This window comes from Saimiri boliviensis, chromosome 2 (assembly GCF_048565385.1).
Source record: "Saimiri boliviensis isolate mSaiBol1 chromosome 2, mSaiBol1.pri, whole genome shotgun sequence".
Taxonomy (NCBI): domain Eukaryota; kingdom Metazoa; phylum Chordata; class Mammalia; order Primates; family Cebidae; genus Saimiri; species Saimiri boliviensis.
The window spans coordinates 98,151,840-98,171,763 of record NC_133450.1 but is presented as its reverse complement, the minus strand read 5'-3'; the positions used below and the strand labels follow the sequence as shown (position 1 = coordinate 98,171,763).

Genomic DNA, 19,924 nt, shown 5'->3' with positions numbered 1-19,924 from the left:
AGCCAAATGAGTGGCCTTTTAAAGATAAAGTGTGTTAAAGTAAATCCCCAGTGCTTGAAGGCAGACTCCAAAGCATATCCACTGGACATTTCACATCTGGTTCAATTTCAGATGAGTAGAACCAAAAGGCAATGCCACCTGCCCAAGGAAACGGAAGAAAGAACACATGCTCTCCAGAGCTGTGGGGGCCTCTCCAGTGGCACTGCGCTGAAGAAACACTGCTCTAACAAAGGTGAACTGTCATTCCAAATAGATAAAAACTAAGACATTCTAAAGAGACATTTTGTTCTCTCATAAAAATCATTTATTGGCACACCAGAAATGACAGTTTTTTCTAGTATAGTAGTTGTACGCATCTATAATGGCAATTCAGTGTAAACTATGTGTTACAGGTCACTAGAAATCTAATTAGCAGGATGATTTAATAAAGAACAAGAGGAACTATGAGTCTACTGCGGCCCAGCCATCGAGTCTCATTGGAGAGTAAATCAAATATCAAACTAGTGTTGCCCTGCAACAGTTTTTCTGTAGCCGAGAAAAACCAAGACACACATAAACAGGATAGCACCCATTCCATAAGTTAGATACACGAGACTAGAAAAAGATTGTAACTCATAGAAAGAATCTGAATAAAGTAAGCACAAAAGTAAATAATCAGCTATGTACATATATTACTTTTTGCCAAAACTTTGTTAGCTTTCCCACCCTAGCTCTTCCCTCCTATTTGTTATTCTTGTTTTTTCATGGTGAATTGCTTGGCTCACTAAAAATGTTTGGACAACTAACCAGAACTTATTTCTGGGTCCTACTTTTCCTAAAACTTCATGCCAAACTAACAAATTTCGAGGGTAGCTTATGTAAGTCTATCTCTATATAGAAGTAAGATGCATTATTATTCTGCTATCAGTCATAGTAATGACCATACAATCCCATGTTTTTCCAAACATTATTTGGACTACTCCACAAAATTAGGCTGTGAATGGCAGCAGAGTGGATAGATTTTTCATTCATAACAGGCACAGATAGTCTATTATGGAGACAAGCATGTTTATCCTGAGAATGTGAATGCTGTGGACTGCAACTCAAGATCCCCATTACTGAGAACGGGTCCTTTGCCCTCCGGTCACTCTTGTTTTGTTTTGTTTTTGTTACTATCAATTTTTAAGGCGTGGTATCATAGCAGCATTAGCAAATAAGAATGCTGATGTCACTTCTACCAAGAAGGGCTCTGTGATGAGTGGCAGCAGGTACCATAATTAAACAGCGCAGCTAAAAAGGCATTGAGTTGGTACATTTCTGGTGCTATGGCCAGAATGTGTGGATTTTAGCATCATTCTAGGAAGCCTGAAAGATCTTGCCCATGAGCCTCTTTGACCTTTGCCAATTTCCTGTCTAGTACATCTGATAATTTTAGTTATTTTATTTTTGCTTTTTCTCCTACTGGAATATAAGCTCTGAAGGGCAGAGACTATGCCTGTCTGTTCACCACTGTGTCCCCACAGTGTCTAGAACATAATGTTCTAGTGTCTAGAACAGTGCCTGGTCAATAGTAGCTTCTCAATTAAAAACTTGTATTAAATAAATGAACCAAATCATTAAGTCCCCTGGTTTGCCTATGTCTTAGAGACTTTCCAATTTTATACAATGGCCAGAGTTGCTGGCCTATCCTAATTATACGGCCATCCTAATGCTCCTACCCTGATGTGAACCTGTGTAGCAGATATTTTTGTGCTTCAGTGAGTAGTAAAACTTCTCAGTGATAGGTTCACCCTCCCAAAGCTTAGCTCTGCAGAACTAACGCTACAGGAGAGGTAACAGAGCAAGAACATTCTAGGAGGTAAGCTGTATGCTACAAATTCACCTCATTCTTCCCTACCTCCCCTATAACCTCATTGTTTGACAGAAAGCTTAAGAAAGAAAGTTAACAGGAGAATTTTCTCTTGGCAGTGCCAGTCCAGTAAGTCACCAATAACCTGATCAGAAAAGAAAGAAAATATAACTCACCGACATTAAAAAATTAAATAAAAGCAAAATCTGGGAGTGGGAACCAAGTGACATGGTGGGCTGTCTAGGTCCTTTGTTGGTTAGAACTGTTGGACATGGAAGCGGAAACAGGCATGACAGCAGAGGAGAGGTTGGAAGGGAAAAGGGCAGAGCTGTAGGTGTGAAGACTGCAGAGGACCAGCTTTTCTCTCCTCCTTCTCCCGCTTCTGCCAGCTCTGCACCGCACCACGGCTGGCTGAGCTCCTTGCTGTGGCTCTCGCAGGCGGAGGTAAGAATGGGCAGCTGGCACCTCCACGGCACATCCTTAGGCTATGGATGCTCTGCTGGAGTAGAAGTCGGGGACGGCGAGCCCGGTGTGCAGCGTGACCTGGGGAACGAGGCTGTGAGTCCTGAGAGGCACCGTGCATACCCCATCCCTTTAAACAGTGTACCTGGGTGCGTCCCTAACTCAAAAAGTGTTCTGTTTGCTTCTCTTTAAACATCACAGTGGGCTCTCAAATCCTGGTGACATTTGATTATATGGTTCTCAGTTACCTGCCTCTTTTAAAAGATTCTGGGAAGACTGTGTTCCTTACAACTGAAGACACAGGCCTTGGTTTTCAGGTAGTGGAGTCTGCTGGCCACACCATAGTGACCACTGCCAAATCCACAGGTAGAGGACAAATTCGCAGAGACGGCCCGTCCCTTATTACCTGTCCACTAGTTATTCCAATTAGGGCAAACATTTCTTTCTGGGATTGCAAAGATGATTGATGTGTGTGAAAAAACATGGAATTATACTATTTCACCAATTATTTTGAATTCCTAAATACTATTTCATCAATTTCTGTGTATCCCCAAACCTCAACGGGTAGCTATGGATAAAACTAGATCAATTTCATCCAGTTCTTGTCCCTTTCTTCTCCACCCCAAGACTCTTTATCAATAGATAATCAGAAGGTGCTGAAAACTCCTGAAAACCATCTAATATAATATTCTTTGAAAGGGAAATGGCTAAAAATGTGAAAAACCTTAAATGAGGTTTTTCTGAGACTTGCTTGTAGGGTAATTTATGGTTTTCTTTCTTCCAGTGTAGGGGCTGAACTCTGAAAGATTAGATTTCAGCCTTCCAGGAAACCCCACATCCTTGCCAGAAAAGAGAAGGGCAGGGGCCACTAGTTTGCAGTCAATGTTACTGCATATACCGAAAGACAATAATGAATTTTTATAAATAGTTTCCAAGACTGGTTCTGGATAGGGCAAAAATCATCTGTAGTATTGTGACTCTCAAGCCCTAATTTAAGACAACCATAAGCTGGGCACGGTGGCTCATGCCTGTAATCCCAGAACTTTGGGAAGCTGAGGTGGGTAGATCACGAGGTCAGGAGTTCCAGACCAGCCTGGCCAAGATGGTAAAATCCCGTCTCTACTAAAAAATACAAAAATTTGCTGGGCATGATGGCACATGCCTGTAATCCCAGCTACTTGGGAGGCTGAGGTAGAGAATTTCTTGACCCCAGGAGGCAGAGGTTGCAGTGAGCCGAGATCGTGTCACTGCACTCCAGCCTGGGCAACAGAGTGAGACTCTGTCTCAAAACAAAAACAAAAACAAAAACAAAAACAAAAACAAAAACAAAAACAACCATTTGTGGAATGAGGCTTATAGTTGCTAATGAGAGGCCCAGCTCAGAAGGGAAGTGAAACCCTAAGTCCTGACAGCAGCCGGCAGGGCACAGCCCTTCCTCTAGGGCTCTGGTCTTCCTGACAGGCCCCAGCCGACCAGCCTCTCCACCCTTCCTTGCCCATGCAAGGCCCCTCATGCCTTAGAAACTGTGCGCATGTTGTTCCCTCTGTCTGGAAGGCTCCACACAACTCCCTCCCTCACTCCTTTAAGGCTCAGCTCACCCATAACTGCAGTAAGCTCTACCTACACTGACCACCTATTTAAGACTGCAGCTCCCCTCCCCAACCCCAGCACCCATGGTCTTCTCTCCATTGCACCCTTTACCCTCCCATTGGTCTTTTCTCCATTGCACTCATCACCTTCTGACACACCAACTAATTAACACTGTAGTTATGCTGACTATTGTCTGTCTCCTATCACTAGGATGTAAGTTCTATGAAGGCAAGATTATTATCTATTTTTTTTTTCTTTTAACTGATGTATCCCAAACACTTACAACTGGGCCTGGCACGCTAAAGGCATTCTATAGATATTTGCTGAATAAATAAATGAGAAGAAGCTGTTGTTTTATTCTATAATAAATTATAATTAACTACCTTACAGGCAGGGACTATGCTTTCTACCCTTAGGACCTAACAGAACCAAACAAGAGTGCAGGGAAAATGATCAGATTTTCTGATAAAGATACTAACGCTTCAGTCTTACACCCTCACCTCTTCTCAGGCACTCCTAGAGCTTTGTTAAGTCATTGCATTTGTTTTCATACCAGTTGGTTAAAGGCTTTCATTTCTACTTAGAGATGAAACTAGAGCTAGAGGGATGATCATCAGACAACCATGAAGAGAATTCTAGTTTCCAATGTGCTGTTAACTCGACTGTGTCCAAGTATAAAGAAGGCATTTATGCTTGGCATGGAATAATAGTAGTTGTCAATGTTGATCCCTTTCTCTCCTCCTTTCCTCCATTTCTTGGTCTGGGCCTTACGCTGTCAGTTTCCCTCTCTCCAGTTACATTGAACGGCCCCGCCAGCAATAGCTGTTTAACCTCTGGGGTAGGGCGCTTACCTGCACATTCCTGTTCAGGCTGACCGCGGGGAAGAACAGGCCCTCCACATTATCAAATGCTATAGGACCTTGCTGTTCATCGTTGATAAAAAATGTCAAGTTTTTTCTATTTAAGTCGAGGAGGACCCCAATTGTGGCCCCTTTTGTGATCCCTCCCTCAGTTCTGTAGGAAGAGAAAGAAAATATTAGGGTTTACTTGCTTGTGGTCACTCTAGAAGCTCCCCCAATTTGTGTGGTCAAACCAGTGTCTTGTAACCTGTTTATAATCATCACTATCCCCAAACCTTTTCCCTAGTCATCCCTTTTACGTAAAATTGTTACCATAGATATACTGTATACCTGTTGGTACTGTGTGTATATCTGTGCTTTATATATAAAAAGGTATGATTTTTTGCTCCCTCCCCACCGCCATCAGTGTTCACTTCCTGGACGAATATATCAGCCCTTGTGAGTTGCTCTGCTGTTGTGGAGAACGAACTCATTCATTAGGGTCTCTACCACTGAGACACAGCAGTGGAAAACAAAACATAAAAGACGAGGAAGTAGCCTTTGGGCTATGAGAGCTCTGACTCTAGGAATGTTGCACACTTTGTATAAATGGTGTGAATTAAATATCATTAAATACAAAGTTACTTGAGTCAAAATAAAGAAGCACTTTGTTGTACCTAAACCACATACATGAGAAATTGGATTTGGAGCCTTATGTTATCCATTAAATAGAAAAACTCATTCCAGAGGATGGTAATTCTTTGGTTGTTGCATTTGAATTAAGAACTTAGAGGCTGTCTGCAAAATAACAGCACTGAAGAAGAGCCTTCTTCCCTGTACAGGGAAATAATTATACTCTGAGACGTAGGGATTTTCAGGAACCTGCCTACAAATGCCATTTTATAAAGAAGGTTTCACAAAATGCCATTAAACATGGATGATCAGATTTGTCTTTCCCATCTTTTTGAGATCTAGCAATACTGAATTTCATCCTCATCTCAGCAGAGCAAAAGAACGTGTGTCATTCATTTCCTCTTGCATGCAGGATACAGACTACATAGTCATTAAAAGACAGGTTTACAAATTGCCTCTTGTTAATTCACAGGTTTAACAACGCGAGCCCAAGTGACATGCAGTTTGCATGCAAGCAGATGTGTTCAGCATTAGGAATGTGATTCTCTGCATAGTGTGATGATTATGTCATTATTCACTCCTGCACTTCAAAATAAAGACGCTAAAAGGGAAAAAGTCAGTGTGGCATTTGGGTGATAGCATTGGGAATCTAGTGACAGAGAATTCCCCAAAATGCGAATCACTAAATATAACCACTTATCTACATCCAGTAGGATTTGCTATCTTGGTGAAATGGTGTGTGTGTTCACTTCAAGTGATAGCGAATAATACACACTTGAATGCTACAGAAACTATCCAAGTGGAAAGGAGGCTTTAGGAGGCTACAGGCTGGAGAAGGGTCAGCGAAGAGCATACAGAAAAAGATAAAACAGTGGAGTCCAATTATGCTACCACTGCCTGACTTGCTTTTCCTTTGATCTGATTGAACACTACTGTATTTTCTTTTTCAGAGACACTAATGGGAATGTATCCCGGGGAAATCTTGGAGCATAAGGTAGACCAGGGTCCATAGTAGAAATTTCTCTGCCTAGGAAATTTGTGAAAAATACATTTGAAGAACGCAATCAAATGAAAAAGGAAATCCATTATAGCATGTGTCCAATTATAATTATCTATATTTTGGTGGTAGAATAAAACCTCAGGGAGATTACTGTATTTCCTTTCCTTAGCAAACTGAGTGCTCTGAATTACAGTGGTAATTAGAGAGTTCTGTTTAAGTAAAAAGCCATCCAAATTGGCGTTCATAAGCTTTAGTTTAATGAACTGTAATAAGAACAATGGCTTCTATTTTCAGGTGCTTCCAATGTAAGGCATTTTCACATATCTCATTTAATCTTCAGAACATTCTCACATGGAAAAATTTTATTAGACTAATTTGATGGATTTGGAAACTGAGGTTCAAAAAACCAAAGTGATTTGTGTTTTTCTGATAAGTTGTAGGTCTGGGTGTTTCAGCATCCTGCGTTGTTCTTTATAATGGATATCACTGGGATTCTTCCTTTCCATTGCATGTAATACAACAATGAAGGGAGCAGGAAAGCATTCAAGTCTCTATCATTATACAAAAAGTAAACCACCAGCATGGACTCAGCTGAGCCTCACAGAGTGCCCGTGCCACTTAATGTAGACCACCTGCCTGACTTCCTTACTACGGTCTAGGTAATAGGTTTTTGAACTAGGGCTCTCGCTCCGGATCAGCAGCCAACGTGAAGAAGGCTTGGTTTGGGGGCTGCAGGGTACCTGTTGGTGTGCGAGTTGTTGTGCATGAACCAGCTCCGGTTATTGTCCACATACATTGCCCAAGCTTTGTCGTCCTTTCCTAACATCACATCCTTCATCACGTCCATGCGAGCCACGCCAAAGGCAGGATCAGGGTGGTTGTCATAGCGATCTACCGTTAGCTCCCAGTAGTGGACGCCCTTGGAGAAGCCAGTCTTCCCTAGCACCACCCGGTCGTCATAGCTACTGCAGGTCACCGTCAGGTTGTCATTGGAGAGGATGATGTCTGAGTGCGCCGAGCCAGGGTCGAAAGCAAACCAGGCCACTGGGAACAACAGAAGGGAATCAGGTTATTAAGACAGACTCAACAAGCTCAGCACCATAACATACTCCTGGGCGGGTGAGGAGCATTGTGTAGCGTTTTCATGCTGCCATGCAGGAAGGAGGCGTCCAGGACCAGGGCAGACAGGGGCACGTCCTGGGAGTTGGTACTCTCTGCACCAGAAGCAGACGGAGGACACACGACCGATTCAGCAGGGGTTACCTGGCTCAGACTGCACTCCCAACCAGGTGATCCGGGAGTGAAGTGGCATCGATTTTGGAAGGTGCAAGTCCCTTCACCTGGTGACTGGCAGAACAGTGCACCAGAGACATAAAGGGAGAGGGGATGCGCTAAGATGCCTGTGTAACCCCTGAGGCGGGGAGGCTAGGAGCTAGAGTCCTAGATGGAGGAGGGATAAAACACATGGAGTGAAATCAGGAAATATCCCTTCGGCAGAAGTGCTAACATCTAGTCGCTTAGAAGTTTTCCTCAGCTCTAGTGAAAGCTCACAAGCTGCGAAGCTATAAGCAACATAAACTAATTTTCATGAGTGATTGTGACTTGGATGTTGGACAGGTTGCTGTCTGCATAACTTAAAAAAAAAAACCACAGTTTGCGTGCTACTCCTGAAACTAACACGTCAGAAATTTTGCTGGAGCAGTAGGTATTTTGGACAGTAGGTGCAGATAGAATGACGTGTTCGTACACATTGTTACATCCCAAGTTCTAAATGCCACCTATAAATATCACACTCAAGAGATGTAATTGCTGATTTATAGAACCTGTGAGACACCTCACATGCACTTTGGTCTTTGCTATTTGGTAAGAGAATAAGGTTATTCCATACCTGCCAACAGCTTTTTAATGTCAACTGTTGTCATTCCAAGGGAAAGGCATGGGGGAGAGAGATAGGAAGCAAAATTGACATGGATAAGAAAACGTGTCTCTCTTTGATAGACTAGTACCCCAAAAGGACTCAATTTAAAACGCCACATATACTAAACAGGAGCTCTCTGACCTGTACCTTTACCCACGTTTAGTGCTCATAAAGACTGCTTTGCATTGATGTATAAGAAAACTGGGGGGAAAGTAAGCTTTGAGGCATAACATTAAAAACTACAGGCATCTTTTTCATTTTTTAAAGAGTTTGAGAAACTGCTATAATAGGGTTAGAATGACAATTAGACAATTTATAAGACAAGCTGCTGCTGTTTATTTTGTGAAAAAAATTGAGCACATCAATCACGTAAGTAAAAGATAACAATTACAATAAGTATACTTGCCTAATTGAGAGTAAGGTGCAGTTTGTGTCTCAAAATTGCATCCTATAAAGAGATACTACACATCAATGCTATGAAACAACAACCAGGTTGATAAAAATTACTTGTATATACACTTAAAAAGCACCAGCTGAATATTGATACCAGAGGCCTGATCCATGAAAAAACAAAGCCCTTTTTATATTAGTTTACTTTGCTGGGTGAAAAACTGCCTTTCTGCTCTTTCAAAATGAAAAGCACATCTTTCTACCATTAATAAATCATCCTCCAATTGATCCTAAACTCTGTAGCTGAATTTTTCATCTTCCGAGCTCAATCCTTTCCTCTAAAGTTTCCACAGAAAGAAGGCGAGCTGATTTAAAAATGAGGAAAATGTACTTAATTGAAATGGAGAAGTCACTGGATTTTTGATAAAACTCTGTTCTATCTCACTATTCTACGCACTTCAGAGTCTGGTTATGCCAAAAGGTCTTCATTGTGGCTTGAGCCCAAATTAAATAATACATCTCTAACTAAATGTGTAATGTAATGCATCTGATAATTATTAATAATAACATGGCAAATATGTTAAAATTGCCTCCTCTCCTTCTTAGGAGAGAAGATCCTTCTCACCTGAGGGAGGAGAGGAGTGCTGGTAGGTTCTATCAATTATCACTTTAATTCCTATTCATGTGTTAGAGCACAGTGAGCATGAAACACCCAGAGTTTTAAAACCGACTCTCATATTGAGCTTTGGAAATAAGTTTATAGAATCTGAACAGGGCTTTAAAGACTTTTAAATGAATCATGCCTTGTGCAACTCTTTTTCCAAACAAATATTCTGAAATCTTTTTACACTACTTTAAATACATCATCATACATTTAAGATTCAACAATACAACTAGAATAATGCTCTTAAATACACCCATCAAATATCCCAAAACTCACATTTCATTTTTTATTCTTGAGACAATATACATTACAAAGACTGTAACAATATTTCAGTACATTAGACACAAGGGAAAAAGAGTTTCATAACAAAGCATGTTGGGAAGCCATAGTGCACAGAAAAACAATAAGAAACATAAAAGCACAAAGAAAAATGTCATTTTAAAGAGAGCTTGAAGTCCCTGCATCCTTTTTGCACTGTCATGCTGTGGCCTTCTTCATTCCAGAATGTGGGATGAGCAAAAAGAACAAAATAAAAGAGTAAAAGAAACCTTTGGAAATGTGAAATGTGCATCATGTTTATCCATGATTACAATATAGTCCTGAAGAGATCAAATAGGTCTGCATCTTAGATATTTTAAGATTCTATTTGCTAGGCAGCGTTCACTACAAAGGAACACAAGTCTAGCTTTGCTGAAATCAGCCGTAGGCTCTGTCACAACCGGCTTGGCTGTGGGAAACTTTGAGGAGGGAGGACTTTGATTACTCAGATCTTTGGTCACTAGGCATTAGCAGTTAAGGGTTTCTAATTCAGCTAGCAGTGGTCCCACCCCGTTGCTAGGAGAACACTCAGCCATGAGCCCCACCGGCCTAGCAGTGAGAACAGGCTTTTGCAGAAAACACTTTCACTTTCTGCTCTCTGGGTTGCCTGCTTTGTAGAATGCTTTCTGCTATTGGTGTGTTTTCACTTTTATTTTACTTTGTCAATAAAATGTTGGTGTGTTTTTACTTTTGTTTTACTTTGTCAATAAAGATCTCTTGAGTCTATGTTTAATCAGACCACTCCAGGCTGGATGCACTGATCCAGTCTCCCAGACACAGCTGGTTTCCTGGATACGGAAGCGCTGCCTCCACTTTGCTGCCATGGCCTCCACTCAGCCAGAGCCTGTGCCGTGCTATGCCACTGCATGTGATGACAGAGCGGGTTATCCATGGTGGTCCAGCTTGTGCAAAAAGAATAACTTCACTCATCACTTTCTGATGCCGTTATACATAGACCACAGCTCCATGGTTGCTCCTTACACCACACAAACAAGAACACCACAAAGCTCCACCATCCAGATGCTCCTCATACCGGAAGCAGGCCACAGACACAGAGACGAGCTCATCCCCCTCACCACGCACATGAATGGCAAGAACAAAACACGGTTTCAGAGATGCCTTCAAGGCACAGAGATCAAGGGGAAAGGTCTGAGGAGCTCAGCTCACCCGGTGCATTGAGAGACTGTAAAGAGGAATGCAAGCTCAGCTGGTGGGGTGAGGATCGGAAATCAAAGTAGGATCTCCCGGGGAAGCTGGGTTGTAGATTAAGGGTGGAGGAGAAAGGGCTCATTCTACGGAGCGGCAATCTTTCCGAAGGCACTGGAAAAGGGAGGGTCTGTTCTTCTGAATCTGTGTCTAAATGTAAGATCAATGCAAACTAGAGATCAGAAATCTGCTATCTCCCCGTGCACAGTTCCCCAAGACCTGCCTTAACAATGCACTCATACAAAGCATCATCTTTCCCACAGGGTGCCACACTCAGGCATTTACAAAACCAAAGTGCCTGAGGGCGGGGAGGGAATTTTCGGCAGATCAGGACCCAAGACCAGAGGACAGCTCCAACATCACAGGCAACTTTTCATTCCCTCCCCCCCACCTCTCCCCCATTTGCAGTGGTAGAAAATTGGAAGCTTTCCTAAAATAGGAAATCTTTTAATTAAAAGGTTTTCTTTTCCCCTTCAGTTGTCCTGGGAGTTACTACCTATTCAACAATGGCATCTTAAAAGGTTTCTATGTAGGAGTTGGTGATTTTTTTACAAACTACTTCCTGTTCCGTATTTTCCCCTTTCTCTCCTAACATATATTTTTCTACTAGGTGGATGAGATGATTTTCTACACTAGCACACTCCAGACTCTATCTTCGATTAGGAGAGGAAATGTGGGGTGGGCTAAGGAAGACAGGGCTGGACAAGTAAGCAGGGAAGGAGCCTTACCTTTGTTTCTGAATTATGATCAGACTCTAGGGATGTCACTTGACCATCTTTGGTTCTCTAATGATAAACAGACTGTGGGCACTGGTGAGGTGCATTTGTGGCAAAATGCCTGTTTCTGTTCAGATAGTCAGGTTTGGCATGAAGATCATTATTATATCAGAGTAAAGACTCAACCATTGTTTGATCTAGTATTAGAAGAGCATTAGTCAGTTTCTCTAAATTACTAAAATTGCTCCTTTCTATTTTGTGAAACAATAGCAGGTTCTATGCATGGTGTGGTCTAGTCAGAGGTGGATCTTTCATCAACTGAAACCTTCTTCACATTCAGTCTAATAGCAATAATTTAGGAAATACGGATGGTAGGAAGATAATATTCCATGTCCAAAATCACAAAGAAACTTTCTTTCTCATTGAAAAAATAATTTTGTTTTTATAACCAGAGGGTATTTCTGTGAATGCTTTTCTGGTTTGAATCAGTTAGCAGCAATTCTTTGCTGGACATATGCTTTTCCTATCAAAATGCTACTCTGCATGTTCAAGCAATGTGTGTATGCAGAACATGACCCTGTGTGAAGAACTCAGAACAAGGGCACTGGCAAGTTTGAATTTAATACCTCCAAGAGTCAGCCTCTGAACTTACAATATTAAAGTTAGCTGTTTAGGCTTTAGACTTCTCTGTGGGGGGGATGACTTTTAAAAAATAAAAGTATAAATCAGATCTCAGAGAAAAGGAATTGCTATTTATGGAGTTAAGACTTTGTGTTCCCACTAATAATACATTTAAGTTTTCTTCTACCTTTTCTTCATGTGGTTTGAATGACTTAATATCATGTATTATCATTTCTTTCTTCAGATATGATAAATCAAAAATTATTTGTTACAATCATCTTAAGGGGAAATCTTTGAATGTAATAGAAAAATTCACAATACAACAAACGAGCACCACAAACTGACATGAGTTTCTTTTAAGGAGAGAAGGCATTTACAACTATATTTATGTCAGTAAAAGATGTTATTTATTTATTATGTATTATTTATTATTTTCTGAGACAGAGTGTCACTCTGTTGCCCAGGCTGGTATACAATGGCATGATCTCAGCTCACTGCAACCTCTGCTTCCTGGATAAAGTGATTCTTCAGCCTCAGCCTCCAGGGTAGCTGGGAATACAGGTGTGAGCCACCATGCCCAGCTAATTTTTCTAATTTTTGTAGAAATAGGGTTTTGCCATGTTGTCCAGGCTGGTCTTGAACTTCTGAGCTCAAAGTGATCTGCCTGCCTTGACCTCCCAAAGTGCTGAGATTACAGGCATGAGCCATCGCACCCGGCCTAAAAGCTTTTTTAATTAACAAGAATTTGCTTGGAAATGTATTTTTCACTAGGTTTGACAATCATTCATTATATTGAAAATATTTGTTGCTTTAAAATTTAATAAAAAGGACATATATAATAAGATGAATTTCAGAGTGTATTGAATTCCCAAGCAGTTATCTGAAAACCAGTGAAGAGATGTGTACTTAACACAGACCTTGGGGAGTGTATCCAATCCCATCATAAATTGTACTCACCTTTTCTGTTTTCAGCACCAAGAAGAACTTAGAGCAGGTGATGGGGACTGAGGGTAGCTATGGTTATTCATGGGATTAGTAACTTGACACTAAGATGTATGGCTCTTCCTATCCTTCCATGTGGATCCACTGTTTACTGATGACCCAGTTTTCCTTGACTCCTCTCACTCTTGAACTATGCCCTCTATTTAGGCAAGTTTATTTAACATCCATATTGTATAACCATTTCATTTTTGTTTTTGAGTTTTTTCCCCATTTATGACCTCCCATTTTGTTTTTGAGTTTTTTCCCCATCTACCAGCTGGGCTTTTATCATATTTTCCCTAAGCAGTTCCTAACAACAACAACAAGAAAAAATCCTACCTGCAATGAGAACTTTCCACATGAATTACAAGAGAGAAACACTTTCTAACTGATCCCATCTTGACTAAACAAGCAATTCTCCCTTCATACCCCTCCCCATAGGCGTGTAGTGCACATGCTTGGTTAGTTGCCTGTAAGTCATCTATGCCACGTCACATTACCTTAAATTTCAGGAGTCTTAGAAGGAAGACACTTAACTCAATATCATCAGAGGAGCTGCCATCAAGCTTCCCCTTGAAGTCCCCTGGGATGAGGAAACTCATTGCTTCCAGCCAGCTCCCTCTAGTTGACAGTTATTTCTTATATTGGTCTAGACATACCTCTTTGGGGGCTCCACTCTCCAACTGTAGCGTTACTATCTGGGGCCACATGGAACAGATCACTAGTTCTTCAAGTATTTGAGGCCAGTCACCAATCCTCTTTAAATCTTCCCTTTTCTGGGCTAAATAGAGTCAATGTCCAACCATTTCACTATGTATGGGTTTCAAATCCTTTACTCTCCCGGTCATGCCCTCTGGACATGTTCAAAGGCATGAATCAAAGACAATATGACAACATTGAGAAGAGTATTGCCACTCCCTGGTTTAGCCAAATGACACTTAACTCACATTGAATGTGCACACACCTACTTAAGTGTGTATCCTGCGTTATGCCCATGGGATGCAGGAAGAATGCACACACCACTTCCTCATCTCCCCTTCAAAACACAACTATTGTAATACAGAGAAGGCTTCTCGGCCATTCATATTCTAGTAGTAAAGGTAAACAGGAATGAGGTGGTCATTTTTTTCACAATGCATGATACAGAGCTATGTTTCAGGTCACAGCTAATATGCAGGATAATTATTATTAATTTTTAACCTTATAGATCACTAGAGAAAGATAAGGAGCTCCTGAAGAGACTTTTAACATTACATCATGTTTCATCACGTGCAGTGAATCCTGTGTGGTTGCAGAGCTTCGCTGAGTGAAAGCAGTTAGCAGGAAAAAGCAATGGAAAACAGTAGGTCAGTGGCTGAATATGGTGACTCTAGGCATAACTATAACTCTAGGATGGGACTGTGTTCATAACAAATACGTGTCAAGATATGCTTTCCATCAACTCTGTCAATGACCATCATTTTCCTCTTGCTCTTTCTTGGACTTCTTTCCCTTCCCCCTAGGATTGGCTGGAGTCTGGAGTTAGGGTCTAGATTAAGGACAGAGACCTCTGCTTAAAAAAAAGCAAACAAGAATCAACAAAGCAAAGATTGGCTGGGGACCACTTGTAATATTGAGAATATCTAGGTGGTGTCCTGTTTGGCCACCATATACTTCTTTTACTTCTTTATTTCTTTTTTAGAGACAGGGTTCTCACTTGGTCACCCAGGATCGAGTGTAGTGGTGTTGATCATAGCTCACTGCAGCCTTGAACTCCTGGGCTCAAAGGATTTTCCTCCCTTAGCTTCCTGAGTAGCTGAACTATAGGGACATGCCACTGCACCTGGCCAATTTAAAATTTTTTTTATAAAGACAGGGTCTTTTTATGTTGCCCAGACTGGTCTCAAACAACAGGGCTCAAGCAGTCCTTCCGCCTCAGCCTTCCTGAAGTGTTCAGATTACAGGCGTGAGCCATGGCACCTAGCCCATATATTTGTTTTATTTGTTATTAGCCAACACTATTGAACACCTATGATGTGACAGACCTTGTAGTAGAATTGAGCAGTTGGGAGACATAAAGTTGGCAGGAGATCCAACCATAAGAAAATAATAATTTAGAGAAAATCAGTGTGATATATTATTGATTGGTTTTTGGACTTCTAGGGATGGAATTTCTTGACTAACTCCAAGTACAGAATACTAAAGATTTTTGCAGATGTTGTAGAATTTGAAAAGGTAGTCTTTGGGGTATTATTTTTGGAATTTAAAGAGGGAAAGCAAACAGACTGTAGTTGCTTATGACAGTGTATACTAATCCAGTATCCTCTGTGTCCTAGTAGAAGTCTGGGTTGTCCTCCTGTTTGGTGGTGAACAACTTCATACCTTAAGCAGCCCTTGAGCCCAGGTCCAATAAGATGGTTGTATTTTGGAGCATGGTAAGGCAAGACATGTCACTAAGAATTGCACAGTGTTAGGATGAGTTTCAACTCAATTATAAACCAGCTGTAAAATAATTAGCTTTTGTTGGGAAGACTTTAAAAGAGACGAATGAAGAATGAGGCTGTTTTTATAAATGGTCTTATAAGCAGCCAAAGTCACAATTATGTCAAACTGGTACATAATTTATAATAAAAGGTGGCATTTTAAGCTTTCTTAAGTGTGGCATTAATTGCAATTGAGAAGTGAGAAACAAATTATGTTTCGAAAACCTTCTTTTAGAGAATGAAACAGCCTCTGCCACCCCAAGGACAGTTGCATACTTCATCACCAAGTTCTCCACTCCAATTTAGAATACGATGGTATTATTTGTAAGGAACCATCATCAGAAGAACTGAAGAATTTTATATTTCAATTAGATACAGAGGATTACAAAGGACTAAACTACTTTCCAGAGTGTCAGTTGCAAAGCACACTTCCCAGAATCAAAAATAGGGTTCTGAATCCAATTCAGTCCTATGGAAAAATGTAAGAAATTCCCTGGGATATCATGCATGTTGTCCAAATTAAAAAGAACGAAGTATCTATCTTTTCTGGGCTCTGAACCTATCATTATGCCTCTCACCTTGGATTTTGTTAAATTTACCCAAATATGGTCAGGTATGATTACCTACCTTGAGAACTTTTCCTGGAAATGCATATTCTTCTAATTATTTTTGGAGAGACCCAGATGCTCTGGGTCAGGAAAAGCAGAGACAGAAAAATATCTTTCAGTGGACCATATACATTTCCTTTTATGGGCCTTTATCAATCATTTTCTGTTAGTGTTGAATTTTCAGTATCATAAGCAGAACTTTAACACCCATTATGACCCTGGGAGGAGGCAGGAAGTATCTAATGGTGCTTCACAGCATTTTCTGAAACAGGTTTCAACAGTAATTTTAGAGAGAGAAGCCACATAGGTACTAATCATAAAGATTCAGAGGCCCTCAGCTCTAACTCCGTGGTTTTAGAGATGAGAAAACTGAAGTCCAGAAAGGCTAAGGGACACATTCAAGTTACACTACAGCTGTGGAGGGATATAATAGAAACTCAGGTAGGATCAATTCCTGGTGTTTAAAATTTTGGGGTGACAAGACTATTGCTGCTCCTTTGTGACCTAGAAATATACAAAAGGTAAAGTTTATGCCACTGGCCCCAGGGCATATTCCAATGGTCTAAGGAGGGACCAAGGTTTGTGTAGAGGACGTAATAAACCTCCACTGTGTTAAGGATAAATCTTTTCTTCTCTAAATAGAGTGGTTAGTTTATGTAGTGGTTAGGGATTGGAAAGGCACACACATCACTGTCCCCTTGAGAATTTTGGCTACAGGGATTAGATGAGCTGAGGTGTTCTCTGTAGTTGTTCTTTGGACAGGTTCTTTGTCCCTCACAAGGTTACAGGATTTCTGGAGGTCTCAGTACATCAGGGTGCAGTACTTAAGTCGGACCAAAATCACTATTAAATATGGACAAAGAAGCTGGGCATGGTGGCTCATGCTTGTAATACCAGCACTTTACAAGGCCGAGGCAGGAGGATCACTTGGGACCAGGAGTTTGAGACCAGGCTGGGCAACATAGTGAGACCTTGTCTCTATGGGAAAAAAAAGAAAAGCCAGGTGTGGTGGCATGCCTGTAAAGCCAGTTACTTGGGAGGCTGAGGCGGGAGGATCACTTGAGCCCAGGAGGTCGAAGTTACAATGAGCTATGATCATGACACTGCACTCCAACTGGGCGACAGAGTGAGACCCTATCTCTGGAAAGATAAATGAATGAATGAATGAATGAATGAATAAATAAATAAATAATTGCAAAAAGATTCTGGACAGATGCATCTGAGGCCAATCTGCAGTCAGACAAATGGAGGCATAAGTCTATATTCTGCCTGCACCATTAAATCTTTTCTGGGTGGTTTCCTTCAATGCACAGAAGATGGAGCCACCACACTGAAAGGGGCAGTGTGATGCTGAGAGTCTAATTAGGGAGAAAGGCATTTTAATCTTTATGAGTAACAATGTCTAGGCCCACTTTTTAGAAAGCAATTTCTAAGACGTAGTTTCAAGAATACCAACCTATTTGTCATTAGATAAAACAATCCTGATAAATGCTGGGTAGATGGCTTGAGAGCCAGCTCTCTTTTCTCTAATCATCGCTGACTACCTTCACCCCACTTTTCCTCCCAGTTGGGATAGGGAGGGCTGGAAAGCTTCTGTGAATAAATGGCTCTGTGATGTCAGCCCAAGCAGGGCTCTGAGTGCCAGACCTCATATGGTAGTAACTTTCAAAGGCCTCAGAGATGTAGCTCTGACATTCCCTTTCCTTCCTGGGCAAATCTCACCACTGCCGGCCAAGAGCATCCACTGGTACTATTTGGGGAAGGACCTCTCTAGGTGAGCTAGCTGCTTACCTGGATGGGAGGGAGCTGGAGGAAATTTCTGCAAAGGCATGAAAATAGGCACAGGAGAAATTCCATTTGACCCAGCAATCCCATTGCTGGGTATATATCCAAAGGATTATAAATCATTCTACTATAAGGACACATGCACACGAATGTTCATTGCAGTACTGTTTACAATAGCAAAGACCTGGAATCAACCCAAATGCCCATCAATGATAGACTGGACAGGGAAAATGTGGCACATATACACCATGGAATACTATGCAGCCATCAAAAACGATGAGTTCGTGTCCTTTGTAGGGACATGGATGATCCCGGAAACAATCATTCTCAGCAAACTGACACAAGAGCAGAAAATCAAACACCGCATGTTCTCACTCATAGGCAGGTGTTGAACAATGAGAACACATGCACACAGGGAGGGGAGCACTACACACTGGGGTCTGTTGGGGGAAAATAGGGGAGGGACAGTGGCGGGTGGGGAGTTGGGGAGAGACAGCATGGGGAGAAATGCCAGATATAGGTGGTGGGGAAGAAGGCAGCAAAATCACACCACCATGTGTGTACCTATGCAACAATCTTGCATGTTCTTCACATGTACCCCAAAACCTAAAATGCAATTAAAAAAAAAAAAGAAAATAGGCACAGGATCTGATAAAGAGCTTGGATATTATATGGGAAATGGTGGCCACTCCTACATCTTCTTAAAGCAGGAATGCTACTCTTTTCAATAAAACTTTTTTTTTTTTTTTTTTTTTGATACAGAATTTCACTCTTGTCGCCCAGGCTGGAGTGCGATGCCATGTTCTTGGCTCACTGCAACTTCCGCCTCCCAGGTTCAAGGAATTCTCCTGCCTCAGCCTCCTGAGTAGCTGGGATTACAGGTTCATACCACCACATCTGGCTAATTTTGTATTTTTGGTAGCAACCGGGTTTCTCCATGTTGGTCAGGCTGGTCTAAAACTCCTGACTCCAGGTGATTCATCCTAACATGACTGCAAGTAGTAAAGACCTGTTTCTGGGCGGGATTTCTGGATGAGTACATGAGGCAGCTACAGAGCACTGCTTCATTTTGACAAGATGTTTTCAGATATCTTGAAGACTGACTTTGGATAGTTTTCTCTCTTTATTTCCATTTGGTTGAGTGCAAATAGCACTTTTCTAATGTTAGCACCATAGTGGACTGTGCTGGGCACTGGAGGTTTAAAGTCCTTGATTTGACATATTATACTTAACCTCTCAGCTGCCAAGTTTCTCATAAGTAGAGAAAGATGACAATAATAATACCTTCCTCATATATAGTACCCAGAAAAATGGGCCATCTAAAAATGTCCACATCCAAATCCACAGAACCTGTGATTATGTTATTATCCATGGCAAAAAGGACACCGCAGAGGTGATTAAATTAAGCATCTTGAGATGGGGGATTATACTGGATTATCCAGGTGGGCACAAGTGTCCTTATCAAAGGCAGGTAAGGGCAGGACATGGTGGCTCATGCCTGTCATTCCACTACTTTGGGAGGCCAAGGAAGGAGGATCGCTTGAACCCAGGAGTTTGAGACCAATTTGGGCAACACAGCAAAACCCTATCTCTAAAAAAATTTAAAAAAATCAGTTGGGCATGGTGACACATGCCTGTAGTCCTAGCTATTCAGAAGGCTGAGGTGGGAGGATCCCTTGAGCCCAGGAGCAGGACGCTACAGTTAGCTATGACTGTGCCACTGCACTGCATTCTGGGCAACAGAGTGTGACTTTGCCTCAAAAATAAAGGAGGGTAGAAAGGTCAGAAAGAGATTGGAAGATGCTACATGTCTGGCTTTGTAGCCACAAAGTCTATCTAAATAGACTAAATAGATAGACTTCGTCCTACAAAGTCAGATGTGTAGCCTCTACCTAAATAGACT

The 19,924-nt window shown here is 41.4% G+C and overlaps 1 protein-coding gene across 11 annotated transcripts in view; it reads right to left on the bottom strand.

The window, feature by feature from the left end:
• Window positions 1–281: 281 nt before the first annotated feature.
• Window positions 282–19,924, bottom strand: part of TRIM9 (tripartite motif containing 9) — a 260,580-nt gene continuing 240,937 nt past the window's right edge. For 3 of the 11 annotated variants that reach the window (XM_074393934.1, XM_010341082.3, XM_074393933.1), the window contains 6 exons: window positions 10,810–10,998; window positions 8,677–8,718; window positions 8,241–8,264; window positions 7,093–7,396; window positions 4,732–4,894; window positions 282–2,371 (listed from right to left, as the gene is read on the bottom strand). In XM_074393934.1, the coding sequence (XP_074250035.1) occupies window positions 2,309–2,371; window positions 4,732–4,894; window positions 7,093–7,396; window positions 8,241–8,264; window positions 8,677–8,718; window positions 10,810–10,998 (785 nt within the window). In that variant the 3' untranslated portion in view covers window positions 282–2,308. The remainder of the gene's footprint in view (window positions 2,372–4,731; window positions 4,895–7,092; window positions 7,397–8,240; window positions 8,265–8,676; window positions 8,719–10,809; window positions 10,999–19,924) is intronic. The other 8 variants (XM_074393937.1, XM_074393935.1, XM_074393940.1 and 5 more) reach the window with 6 other exon arrangements.